Source organism: Drosophila guanche, unplaced genomic scaffold, assembly GCF_900245975.1.
Source record: "Drosophila guanche unplaced genomic scaffold, DGUA_6, whole genome shotgun sequence".
NCBI classification, from domain to species: domain Eukaryota; kingdom Metazoa; phylum Arthropoda; class Insecta; order Diptera; family Drosophilidae; genus Drosophila; species Drosophila guanche.
The window spans coordinates 2,116,224-2,129,626 of NW_022995754.1; the positions used below are offsets into that span (position 1 = coordinate 2,116,224).

The 13,403-nt window shown below is 42.8% G+C and overlaps 4 protein-coding genes across 4 annotated transcripts; 3 read left to right on the forward strand and 1 right to left on the reverse strand.

The window, feature by feature from the left end:
* Positions 1–290: 290 nt before the first annotated feature.
* On the forward strand, positions 291–4,250 carry LOC117589193 (glycine receptor subunit alpha-4). Its single transcript, XM_034280920.1, has 7 exons — positions 291–1,014; positions 2,246–2,367; positions 2,434–2,832; positions 2,898–3,056; positions 3,119–3,274; positions 3,335–3,714; positions 3,773–4,250. The coding sequence occupies exons 1-7, from the start codon at positions 935–937 to the stop codon at positions 4,007–4,009; spliced, it is 1,533 nt and encodes a 510-aa protein (XP_034136811.1). The 5' UTR covers positions 291–934; the 3' UTR covers positions 4,010–4,250.
* Positions 4,251–4,848: 598 nt separating this feature from the next.
* LOC117589191 (cytochrome b-c1 complex subunit 8) lies at positions 4,849–5,658 on the forward strand. Its single transcript, XM_034280917.1, has 3 exons — positions 4,849–4,939; positions 5,216–5,398; positions 5,456–5,658. Exons 2-3 carry the CDS (start codon positions 5,224–5,226, stop codon positions 5,548–5,550), a joined length of 270 nt encoding a protein of 89 aa, XP_034136808.1. The 5' UTR covers positions 4,849–4,939; positions 5,216–5,223; the 3' UTR covers positions 5,551–5,658.
* A 202-nt stretch (positions 5,659–5,860) lies between these two features.
* On the forward strand, positions 5,861–6,237 carry LOC117589192. Its single transcript, XM_034280919.1, has one exon. It carries the CDS (start codon positions 5,947–5,949, stop codon positions 6,109–6,111), a length of 165 nt encoding a protein of 54 aa, XP_034136810.1. The 5' UTR covers positions 5,861–5,946; the 3' UTR covers positions 6,112–6,237.
* A 1,009-nt stretch (positions 6,238–7,246) lies between these two features.
* LOC117589190 lies at positions 7,247–8,274 on the reverse strand. The gene has a single exon (XM_034280916.1). It carries the CDS (start codon positions 8,132–8,134, stop codon positions 7,367–7,369), a length of 768 nt encoding a protein of 255 aa, XP_034136807.1. The 5' UTR covers positions 8,135–8,274; the 3' UTR covers positions 7,247–7,366.
* Positions 8,275–13,403: the final 5,129 nt, after the last annotated feature.

Consider the following 13,403-nt stretch of genomic DNA (forward strand, 5'->3'; position numbering starts at 1 on the left):
AGATCTACTCCACCTCCTGTCTTAGTCTTAGTCTTAGTCGCAATTAGTCTTACTTGTGTGTGCTCCCCTGACTAATCAGCAAACAGAAAAACACAAACAAGCAATGCAACTGCATTTTCAGTGTTACGTTTATTTATTTATTATTTATTCTGTTGCTCCAAGACGACTTCTCGATACCGGTTTGTATTCCTCGCTTCCGATATCTACTTATGATATGTCCAGCGCATGCTCTATAGATCTCTCCATTGAGTGTGTGCTGCTGCTGCTGCTTATAAGTGAGACGATCTCCAGGCGACCCTGCGCTGTTGCCTTTGAGCTGTTGAACGAACCGCACCTGCACCTCCACCGCTGTCTCTGCTGCTTCTGCTGCTGCACTGTGTCTACTGCTGCTTGTTGCGGGTGGGAGGGGCTATCACACCAAATAGAAACGTAACACGAAACATTAACTGGTCTTATCAGTAGGCCTCCCCCCGAAAAAAAAACCCGACACGACACGAAACCGCACGAGCTTCGCCTCCCCCGTCAGTGTTCATTGAGGCGTCGGCGTCGACAGCAGCGCACCTGAGCAGAGCACAAAGCAGAGCCAAGTCGAGCAGCAGCTTCTCCCCCAGCTATTTCTGTGGGGCGCAAACGCGGCGCCAGTTCAAAACGCCAACGACTGGAGCTAGAGTAACAGACAACCAGACTGTGGAACATTGTCCTCGAGCGAACATTAAGAACTACACTCGACATAGAACATTAAGAATTGCGTTGGAATTTGAATTAGAATTTGCATTAGAATTTGCAAAGTGAATGTGTACAAAGTGAATGTGAATGTGCGCGAGCAGGTCGTGTGAAACATGAGCATTTGAGCAGCCTTAACGCCCAACCCAAAGTTAAAAGTAAACCAAATAAGAACCCAGAAACCAAAGACAATAATAAACATTAAATCAACATGCATGAATACACAAATACACAAATGTGCATCACATTGATGCTCAGCTTTATTCTCCTACTACTTCAACACACAAATGGGTAAGTCCTGAGGTCACAACTTCCTTTCTTCTGCTGATGTTCGAGACAAATTAGAAAGCAACAAATTGAGCTATACATTGAGCTCTACAAATGTCTGATAAAACATTCAAATGGCTGTGTCTGTATGCGTGGGGATGTCTGATAAAACCACGACAATTTGAACAAGAGTTTTCGGAGCTGCTCTCTCAGTAAATTGGCAACAATTTATGGAACTTGTCTCTGACTCAAAACAAGCCGAAAAAATATGACAAATTGGACAGGAGGCCGACTGGCAGGGCGTGGCAGGGAAATACCATCATTCATTTTGAAATTGGTGATCCACATCTACGGACATGGAGATTTCCCCCATTGATAAAATAACTTCAAGAATTTTATGTTCTGATAATGGAAACGAAATCTGCAAGATGTTACCAAGAAAACTGATAAGAAAAAAGGGGGAGGAGGGTGATAACAAAAAAGGGTTACACATAATACAATTTGGCAATTTTGTTTATAAACATTTCCTGATATAACAAAAAAATAAAGAAAATGAATGAGAAATTTAATTGAGCAATTTGGAAGTTTCGAGTGTTTCAGTGCCTCTTTTTTTTCCTTGGGTGTAAGTAACTTAAAGCCAGTGATAAATCCTGATAAATCCCCAGCGAAATTAAGATTAGAATTTAATTAACAATCCACCAAGAAATATTCCATTACCTGCGGCGTGCGGCTTTTGTCTTTAATGTGCGAAAGGTCGTAGCTGGAGGAGCTTTGTTATCGGATAAGTTCAAGATCTGGGCGCTATATCAATATGCGCTATAATTAGTTTCCTGTTGTGGGTGCAGGTCACATCGATTAATTGTATCGGGAAAACGCTTTGTGGTTGCGCAAGCAAACAAATAGCGGAAAAACTCAAGCTGCTCCCAGGCACCCGAGCAGCAGAGCAGCAGTGACAAATATTTATTTGGTTTATTGCAATATACTCGCACTTACACTCGTATTGATGATTTAAGTTAGCGCCAAATGAGCTTGCACAGCTGGAGCAGCGTTCCTGGCGGAACTTCCCAAGTAAAAAGTGTTTCATGTGCCCATAAATTGTGTGACTTGCAAAGAGAAGTTGCTCGAAATAATTATTAATAATTTTTTATGATCGTTAAAGTATATTTTTATAGTTTGCTTTTTCCTTTCGTTACTAAAAATAAGTTATATTAACTGGATTATGTGTCATGCTTTTATTTTCTTACCTCTTTTGCAGCGCCACAGTGGAGGAGATGGAGGACTGCCCGTCCTTGGCCAATGCCACATATATGCAGCACTCCCAGCTGATACAGACACTGACCCATGTCTGTCGCTACGATCGGCTAGAGAGACCCATTGGTAAGGCAGCTGCCAGCATGCCACATAAGGAATAGAAATTTCAAAGATAGTTTTTCCAATCCACAGAATACGACTCCGATGGTAAACGGCAGCCCATTGTGGTGAAGACACGCATCTATGTGTACTTTCTGCAGAATCTGAACTCCGATCTGCTGCAGTTCAAGATGCATGCGCTGCTGCAGCTGCGCTTCCAGGACAAGCGTTTGGCCTACAAGGGCTTCCAGCGGGATGACAATATTCTGGGGCAGAAACACCTCAGCGAGCGGCTGTGGCTGCCGCACATTTTCTTTGCCAATGAGCGCGAGTCCAGCATTCTGGGCACGGATGAGAAGGATGTGCTGACCTCGTTGTCGCCAGAGGGCAATGTCATACTGTCCACGCGCATGCAGGCCTCACTGTACTGCTGGATGAACTTCAAGAAGTTTCCGTTCGATCAGCAGCTCTGCTCCACTGTTTTAGAGAGCTGTAAGAGAAAATTATTAATCAGAAAATCATTGGGGAATATCTATAATGTTTTCCTGATCTTTCAGGGATGTACAATACCTCGGATCTGGTTCTCGAGTGGGAGGAGAGTTCACCCATCTCCTTTGATCCGGAAATGCGCCTCACAGAGTACAACATGGACAAGTATTGGCACAACACAACCATTGTGCACTCGGATGAAATTAATCTGCGTCACGGCGCATTTTGTAAGTGCAATTATTAAGCGCTTTTTTTCTAGTTCATTTGCTGAGTTCATCTTCTGTTTCAGTGGGTGACTACAGTTCGCTGAGTTTCACTGTGAATTTGAGGCGTGAAATTGGTTTCTATTTGCTGGATTACTATCTGCCATCCATGATGATTGTCGCCATTTCATGGGTGTCCTTTTGGCTGCAGGCGGATGCATCTCCCCCACGCATTATGTTGGGTAGGCCCACACACCACTATAAGGGAAATATTTGTTATTAATATTATGATTTATGTACAGGCACCAGCACCATGTTGTCGTTCATCACATTGTCATCGTCGCAGAGTAAAAACCTGCCCAAGGTTAGCTACATCAAGGTGTCAGAGGTGTGGTTCCTCGGCTGCACCTTCTTCATCTTTGGCAGCCTCGTGGAGTTCGCCTTCGTCAATACGATTTGGCGTCGCAAGGAGAACATTGAGCTGAAGAAGGTCAACAGCAAGTACATCATCAAGTCCACACTCACGCCACGCCCATCACGAAGACAGATAGGCGGCAGCCTCAGCAATGATTCGAGAGCGAGATCATGCTCCAGCCTGGACAACATCGTGTCCAGCACAGAGAGCGTGCGCAATGGCAATGGCAACGTGAATCATGGCTACAATAATTATTTAACAGTTCATGTGAGTAAAGAAAATTAGAAATTAAAGGCTGTCTGCTAATCTTTTGCACTCCTTACAGCCAAATCTGCCCATCATTAAGACCGAGTGTGCCGACACCGTGTCCATCTCCAGTGAGCGCATGAGCAACGAGCACATCATAGACATCGACAAGGAGAAGAAGGAGACGCCGCCCACATTTACAACCATGACACCGCAGGAGATTGCCATGTGGATAGATCGGCGATCCCGTTTCCTCTTTCCAGTTATGTTTCTGGCCTTCAATGCGCTCTATTGGACCTTTGTCTATGTTCTATAAAAGAGAAGAGAGAGAGAGAGAGAGAGAGAGAGAGAGAGAGTGAGAGAGCGCGAGAAAGAATATTGTTACTGTACATATACAAGGCAATTAATTGTTGCCATATAAAATGTGAAATCTTGTCTGTTTGTGTTGCTCTTTTTTACGCAAATAATTATAGTAATTAAGTTGTAAGATGCATCATCTCATAGTTGTACAAATGTTGATCATAAATAATATATATATACATATGCTTTATTCTATACATTAATTATTCTTGAGAGAATTTTAATTTTACCGTTACTATTAGTGACAGCGGCTGCTCTCGATAATGTCTCTGGTGGCACAGGACAAGTCCTTCTCCAGCTATTGCAGCAGCTCTTGGGGAAAATCTGAATGCAGGAATATTTACAATAACTCGCTCGCTCAACCAGGAATCTTTTTTCGACAATTCAAATAAGTTTTTTCCTTATCTTCCTATCCAAATCGTACAAAATCGTCGATCAGCACTTTCCCTCTTACTCACTCTACAATTACATAAATATGCAGTTGAAATGTAGCATATGTGTAGAGTCCGTGCAGTCACCAAGGAAAAAGTGCACTTTGTGTTATTTCATTGTTTTAAAACTAATTTCATAAAATTGAGTACTAAAAACTAGCAGGTCTGCTGGAAAATTAATGAATTTATTGGATAAAAATGTGTTCTAACTAGTGGAAGTCTAAGCTAGCTTGTAATATTAAAAGGAATATTCAAATGTAGGAATATGATTTGCGCAAGAATGATTAACCTATTGACGACCTATATATAATGTAGGTTTTGTCTTGCGGTATATTTCTAAATCGGTATATTTCGGTATATTTCAAAGTGTCAGGACGGTATATTTAATCGTTATCGATAGATCCAACCCCCTGCCAACAGCTGCTGCGAGACGTGCATTGAAAAATCAAATCAAGGTAAAATTTGGCATCATAATTTCCGCAAATGACAGGTGCTGTGCTCTATAAATATGCACAATTTGGGTGCCAAAAGTGCAGCGATCAAGCCCTGCGACCAGACGTTCTCGGCCGCTGTCTGGGTCGGCTGTGCAAAAATTACATAACCTCTGGGAGACCGAGGCCAAGTGCTAGTGCATAATGTTTATAATAACCATATGTGTCTTCATCCAGATACTGGTTAATTTGTTGTGCTGTTGCTAATGTAGTCTACCTTCTCCGCCCCGTCTCCCGCAGCTTGAAACATGCGTCTGTCGTCGATTTTGAACGGAGCCCACTTCGGCAATCTTGCCAAGGTGCACGGCATTGTTACCTACAAGCTGTCGCCCTTCGAGCAGCGCGCCTTTGCCGGTGCCATCAGCAATGGAGTGCCCAACATGTTCCGTCGTTTCCGCTCCAATATCTTCATTGTGGCCCCCCGTAAGTAGAACCCATCAGTTCTTGTAGACATCCCTCTTAATTCTTGTTGGATTGCAGCTTTCATCGTTGGATACCTGATCTATGATCTGACCGAGCGCAAGCACACCGCTCTGCTGCGCAAGAACCCCGCTGACTACGAGAACGACCAATAAGCAGGACTGTTCGACTGTTCGTCTTCACACACTAGCAAATAGTTATGTTAAAATAATTAATAAAACTAAACCCACAGTTCAAGCGAGTTGTGTGTGTTTTGGTTGCGCCCTCCCTGCTAAACGAAGTTATATACGGCTTTAAATTGTCAAAGGTCAGAACTTAAAGGGCTGAAACTGCATAATATGTGGAATATAATGTAAGGGAATTTACAGTACAAGCATCTGTCACAAATTAACCCCTTGAGGGCCGTTGGGTATTCAAAAACCCAAGCGTTAGTGTGTTATTTATTCTGACCGTGCAGCGCTTTCCAACACTGTCAGCTGTTCGCAAACAAAAAAAGTGCGCAGCCGATCAATAGTTTAAAACATTTAGATTTACTGAATATTAGTCACTTTATGGACTGCTGTGGCGGCGAAGAACGCAACGAAAGCATTTACAACATGCTCCAGGCCATTGTCGACTCGAAAGTAATCAACGTGCAGTTGTTTACGATTGCCGTGGGAATTTTCTTTGTTGTGCTGCTGCTGAAGAACAATTTCCGCAGCTTTTCGGGCACATGACTCGAAGCAGATTGGACCAAACACCAACTAGATGTTCTGCTGGCTGCCGCAATGTAGTGTTTAATTTATATAATAATGTAATGTACGCATTGTAGCTAAGTATTAATAATAATTGTCTCAAGCGGAGCTTCTGTTTACAGTTCAAAGGGTGGCGTGGCAGAATTTTCCCCCCTTGGCAGTGACGTCACACCCTATCCCCCATTGCCGTGCCCGTATTTGTGTAACCAAATGTGTACACATATTCATGCGTGGCTGTCTCAGGGTCATCGTTCTGGCCCGATATAATGCATAATAATTGTATTTGAAGGCCAACTGGACTGGTTTGACTACACAGCCCCCGAAATTTCTATGGGATATGCTAAAAAAAAAACGAAACTCCCCAGCGAAAAAAACACTCGTAAGCACCACTCGACAAATCGTCAATTTCATCATTAGGTGGTGGGAGGTGTGTGTGATTCACGGCACTTTTGATTCTATTTCTGATTCTTTGCCTAATGATAAGCATTTAACGTTTCAAGTCAAACATCAGACACCATCGATGTGTACTTTTAATTAGCTTGATTCTGGTGAACTTTTGGCCCAATTCTTAGTACCTCCAATCGACAGCCAATCATTGCCAATTGCTGGTCACAAATGGCTTCAATTGACCAGCGCGATTGATTGTCCACGGTGCACGCACTTCCTGGTGCAGCAATCGGCATTAGAATTCAATAGAGGAGCCCTAAGACAACAAATTCATCAGTTTGTGCGTTGCTGGGGGCGGGCAGAGTATTTATGCGATTTATGGTACGTGCTTTTATGCACAAATTCTGCATTAGGATACCCGGAGCCAATGCATTTCTAAGAATGGAAGGAAAAAACGTGACCTGCTTACGGGCCAGTGCTGGGCAACCTCTTTTGGTTGCTGTACATTTTTTCTGGCGCAGCAGCGAAAATATTTCGGATCTAAGCAACATATTATAGCAGACGGATTACCCAACATGTTTTGGGATAGTGCAATAACTTCCACAGCCTTCTCGATTTGCTTGTCAATGAACTTGAAATGCTGACAAATTCCCAGAACTCGGCCAAACGAAATATGCTGACGTTAGTTCCGCCCCAGAACGTATGAATGGTAATACCAAAACTCAGGCAATACGTTTGCCCTCCGATGAGGGGGTGTTATATAAACTGATTTAATTACAACAAAATTTCGATGACTTCTTGTTCGTGGAAAGTGGCAAGCTGCTAACTGTCATCAGGAATCAGAGAGGAGTCAGTGTAGATCATATCGATTGCCCTGGTTGCCCTTCATCCGGAGCGCCGCCGTCAGGCAGGTGAAGTCAACGGGCCTTAACTCGTGTTTCGGCGGCCTGAGGTTCTGCAACTTTTTGTAACGCTCCATCAAGAGGGACCCCAGGGGTTTAGTTTCCGACTCTGATGGGTCATCCGTTGGCTCGGGCGTATTGTGTCGTTTGCTGGGCAGAACTATTTGCCTCGATGCGTGGGAGCTGGTGTGGCTCTTCCGATGGCGTGCCTCAGGCTTGTTCAGATCCTGGAAAACCTTGATGCTGTTCGACTTCCGCGCCTCGTAGTGGGCAATGATGAAGTCGCGACGCTCCACTCGCGCCTTGAGGACAGCCACACTATGCTTGAGTTGATCCACCTCCTTGACCTCGTCCTTAATGCTGCGCATGTTCTGGTACACCTTGTTCAGTTCCTTTTCAGCAAGCGTGGCTTTCTTCCACAGCTCCATCATCCTGTTCTCGTACTGTACAGGCATCTTCTCGATCTGCTCCTCCAGTTGGGCTATGTACTGATCCTTCTCGTGAGTCTCCTTCTCCAACAGCTTTATACGCTGCTTCAGCATCAGCGATTCCTTGCCCTCCCGGCCGCCACCTGCCTGCTTTCGCACCGTTGTCGCATATTTACGGCAAATGTCACTCTGATCCGTCTTCGCTGTTTCCAGCTCTCGCCGCAGCAGCGCCACCTGCTGCTCCAGCCGCTGCTTAATGGTGGACGGGCCGCCCTTCGACTTGGTCATGGTCTCGAGACGTGTGTGTTATAATTGGAAATTTGGAAAACGCACGTATCTAGCAAACAATTTATTATACGATCTACATATAATCTACGAGTGATTCAGTACATTTGTGTGTGTGTGTGTCCGAAGGAGCCGAAAAAACAAACTTTACAATTTAACAACTCACATTGTAGGATTTTAAATGTGATTGCTAAAATCTAGGCTATATGATGGATAGGGAAGATATGTACAGATGGAACGGAGCTGCTGCGATGTTGCCTGAAAGGAGCTGAAATATGATCTGCCTGTCAGGACTGCCAGGCCCAGCTGGCACCTGAATCCTTCTTTATCACGCACTCAATCAAAATGATGTGGAAAGTGTAACAAATTAAGTGCTCCTTTGCCATACAAATATCTTAAGATTGGCTCACTAATTTCCGTAATTTGTAAATCAATAAAAATTCCACATTTTATCCTCGGATCGCTGGAATGACTACAATTTGATCAGACTGTAAAATATGCATCACAGCCAAGAGCTCATATCTGCCACGCCCCAATCGCTGCCGGTGGCCAAAGGTGCACAATGCCAACACACACAACAGACTGACTTTTGGGCATTTTTCAGTTTTTAAAATACCCTGTCCTTGGAGGGCTTAAGTACAGCCAAACGGCAGGCAGTGGGTAAATGCCCATTTCCCAGAGACTCGTGCAATTCCTTTCTGTCTCCAATTGAAAGACTGATCCAATGCACAAAAGAGTATTGCGCATTCGACTTGTTCATCTTCTGTTCCGTTGCCTTTCTGTCTTGTATTTCTCACTCCGCGATGCCGCACACTTGATAAGGGTTATCGGAGTCTGATCATAATGGCTGCGCTTCTTCTGCTTCGCTCTTCGCTCATGGATCGCTTACGCAAAGTTGTAATTCATTTGGCGGCTTTAAATTTGTGAGTTTTCGTTTTTGGGCATAAATATAAGGATTTCTGGGGGAAACGGTATTTGGTTCTGAGGGTGCGGAATATAAGCAAGATTTATATTCCATTCCAAAGCATTGAATATCCTGCATACAAAGTACAAACATTAATCATGCCTATGTGCATCCACATGTTTTATTTGCTCGCAATTCGTTAGCTTTCAAAGTCCTGCCACACAATGCCAAGGTCTCTCGCTGCTTGATCTTCGCTGTCATCAACGTTCTGCCTTTGTATATATTTTTTATTTCATCGTTTTGTTGTTGTATTTTTTAATAGTATGACAAAGTTGTTCTGTTCTGTTCCCACTTATGCAATTTCCATAAATTCAAGGTCAGCCGTACAATAAAAGTCCAGACAGCACACACAGATGTCTGTCTGGCTACTTTTTTCGGCAATGAAGCCGCAAGATACCAGACCAGACCGAACCCAGCCCCAGCCCCAGCCCGAGACCCGATGGGAGATGGATGGGATGGCAAAAAAGTTCTAAGCAAAATTTTCATTAGAGATGTGCGACATGAAGATATTGTGTTATAGGATTTTATAAGCGTAAAATTATACATTTTAAATCATTAAAAGTGTGGGTGAGAGTATAGGCAGCAGCGGAAGGTATAGAACAATTTTTGTAGCCAAATATCGCTTCAAAAAGTACAACGAAAAAAGGTTTCTTTGTAATAAATGTACATAGAAAAAGAGCTAAAAATGTTTACATTTTATTAAATTATTTTACTCTTATTTTATTTCAAATTTCTTTATACCAAGCTGCAGCCATAATCCACATAAAATATGAATCTAACCGATTTTTCGCTATACTTCTCCACACACATCTCAAGCTAAATAAAGGCTGGCCCTCGCACATGCCGTAAAATGATATCAAAAATGCGAAATCAAAACAAAGAACCCGAATTTGGCAAACAGCCTAAAAAAAAAAGGGGCAAAAACTTGACTAACGTCTAACCCAAATATAACAAAGGGACCACAAAAGACACAAAAGGCAGACAGAAGGCAGACGAGACCCAGACCCAGAACCAGAGCCAAAACCAGACCCAAGCTCCCCCCAAGCGAAGGGAGATAACTGGGGCACAGGACAGACAAGATCCAATCAAAAAAAACTCTTTCGCTGCGTAGACATGAGCTAGACGAAACCCGAGAGGAGGCTGTCAAGTGCGCCCAGCCCAAGTACAAAGCGAATCAGAGTTTCGCAGAATATCAATTCCAGTTTAATTGCATTTAATTTGAGCTGCAGACATCAAAAACATGTTTTATTTGGCCTTTTTTTTGGGCGCTCGGTAAAGTTTGCAGTTTGATTCAATTTATTTGGTAGACTTAATAGACAGACAGAGAGAGAGAGAGAGAGAGAGAGAGTGGAGAGTGGGAAGAGAGGTTGGGATGTTGAAGATATTGCGCAATGGAAATACTAAAACAATGTAGAGACCCACCAAAAAGTGAAATCAAATGCAGTTGGCAGGGGTTTGATTTGTGGAGAGAGTGTGACTGGAGATCAAAGTACAAGATTTTACACTTTTTTGCCTTAAAAAAAATGTACAAAGTGTACTGAACTAAATTTTATTTACAGCTTGTATTCCCCCATTGCAAAATTCTGCTGAGAATTGTGTTTCTATTTGTTTTCATTTTTCGCGCATGTTGGCACAGTTTTAAGGAAACTTCCCCCAATCCATCGATAAGTAAAATGTTCCTTAGATTCGAACACTTGCGCATAAATCGGATCAACATAAAGCCGATTTAAAACGGGAACTGAGAACAACAGAATATGAAATATGCAACAGGCCAGCAGAACAGCAGAACAGCAACCGCCACCCCGTCCCCCAGAACAGTCGAAAATTTGTTTTGCTAATTTTACGTGTTTTGGCGACAAATTTCATTAAAAAAACGAGCACAGACATCCGCTCAGCACAAGCCTAAGTGCAAATCACACAAAAATAAACGAATGTATTCGAAAATATTCGAAGTTTGTTTATATAAAGGAAACCCAAATGATATCCTAAGATAAGTCACCAGAAGAAAAATCATAACTCAAAGAAATGCAAACCTTAATTTCCGACAAGCGACACTTGGCGGCCCGCAACTTCTTCTCTGACTTGTGTACCGCGCGATTCCTTTCCCAATTCTGTGCCCCGCGCAACTCCTACTCCAACTTTGACTCTGAGTTATTAAAAAATTTCAAAAATACACAGATATGTTGTGCACTGGGCAAGCCAAACACACACACACAGAAAGTTTGTTATGTTGCGCAGGCGCAGCCCGGCAACGCCCTCAAATGGACTGGGATTGGGACTGGAACTCCGTCGCGGACCCACCAAAAATGTTATTGACCCGTAAGAGCGATCCGTTAGCCCGCCTCCTGGCAGAAATTCTTATTAAGATCAATCAGCTAAATGTCGGTTTTATGCTTAATGCTCATGATTCACAGGACCAAAAAGCGCATAAATCGAAAATGCATATGGCAGCGCACGCCCTGAAAGGAATCAATCCTGACCGATGCTAGGAGACTGCGGGATACCCTTTGCTTGGGGTGCTTCAAGTGGAAATGCTGTGCTTAAAAACAATTTGAATTACATTTTAATCAATTTACTTAAGCAATGGCAAATGGTAATCAGAGAACGAAGTAAGAGGAAATCGAAGCCCTGCTGAGCCCCCTGCCCTAAAGCATGTCCCAAAGCCGGTGTGTTCAGGCGTTTCCATATGTATGTTCATAAGAAAATGTATGTACAAATGTAAATGTATATGTACAAAGTGCATGTGTTTATTTTTTTGGCAGCCTTTACAAAGTTGTCGGCACGTTTCAATGCTGAGAATTTTGAGATGTTTTTGCTCTTAGTTTGCGTATTCCTTTTTGGTTGCTTACCTAATTAGTCATGGCAGGCCAGGCCCCAAACGCTGGAGTGGGGCTGAAATGCTGCTTGGAGGTGGACGCAGATGATTACCATGTAACTGTGTACGAGCACATCACATGTGTATAGGGGCGCTCTTATCACAATTGACACACATTAGAGGAGGGAGGCCGATAACAGAGCTGCTCCGTTCTGATCAGCGCGACTCCACTCGGCCCAAGCTGCGGCAATTCATCAGCGTACTTCCTGCTTTGCACTGCAATCAAATTATAGCTGTCAGAGGACAATGCTAGAGGCTTGACTCTATCAGGAAAACATTTAAAGCTACAGCTGTGTTGCCCTGACATGCTGCAGAAAAGGCTCTGCGAAATGCTCTTAAATGTTCTTTTTAGGTTGTTTCCACTGTATCTGTCTGTCCATACAATATACATATTTATGTACACATTGTTGTTTTATTTGATCTGACAACAGTGAGGCGATAAGCCCAGCGATGTTGTCAATACAACAAACAAAATGCAGCCAAGCACCCAAAATTTCTGGCATTTCTTCTTCAACTTTGTTCACTATTTACACGACAATTGTTTGCCCACTGCAACATTACACAGTTACACAAACACACTCGGCCATCAGCTGTTTTTTATAAGTATTTTCCAGCACGGGGGGTTCATCTCTGGGGGTTATCAGTATCAGCATCCAATCCAAGTGCAACTAGAATTGCCTACAAAAACTGAACATAAATGAAAACACACAAGAGGCACGAGAGCCTAACAACAAAATAGCTAAAAGTTCAATGCACATTTCGAGGTGAGTTTGTTGCCTGATTTTCTGAAATTAATTACGTGTTTAACTTGTTTTCGAATCGAACGTAACATGTCACGTAATTAACCGGCTAGCGGCAGGCAGTCCGCTTTTGCCCCAATAGCAAATCGGTCCAACAGCGATATCGATTGGAGTTTGGCCAAAAGAATATCTAAAAGTTATTGGCCGATCCGCGAATGTGATTGTGTTGCACTCAATTTGTGTTTGATTATTGCATTGGCGGACATTTGTATGTATTTTCATGCACACTCTGTCTGTGTGTCTATCCATCGAACTGACTGCTCGACGGCCTTGCGCCCAATCTGTAATTGATATGCACAGCCACTTTCATGCCCTGAATGTTTGTTAATAAATGCAGGCATCATTTTTGCATACAGTTTTGGGATTGTGCGTAATTGAAGAAGCAATATGCAATAAATGAATATTTTATGCATATTTTAATTGATTCAAACCAAATAAAAACATTTTCAATTTTATTTTCTTAAATTCCAAGTCTTTATTTTCAACTTTTTCTTCTTTTTTCACAAATAAACATTCGTAAAGTACATAGAAAAGCATTGAGGATACAATTATAGAGCTTGAAAGGCTGAACACCTGTTCAGAATGCCAATCAAATAAAATGTCAATCAATCGAAGCTACTTGGGATTAAGGAC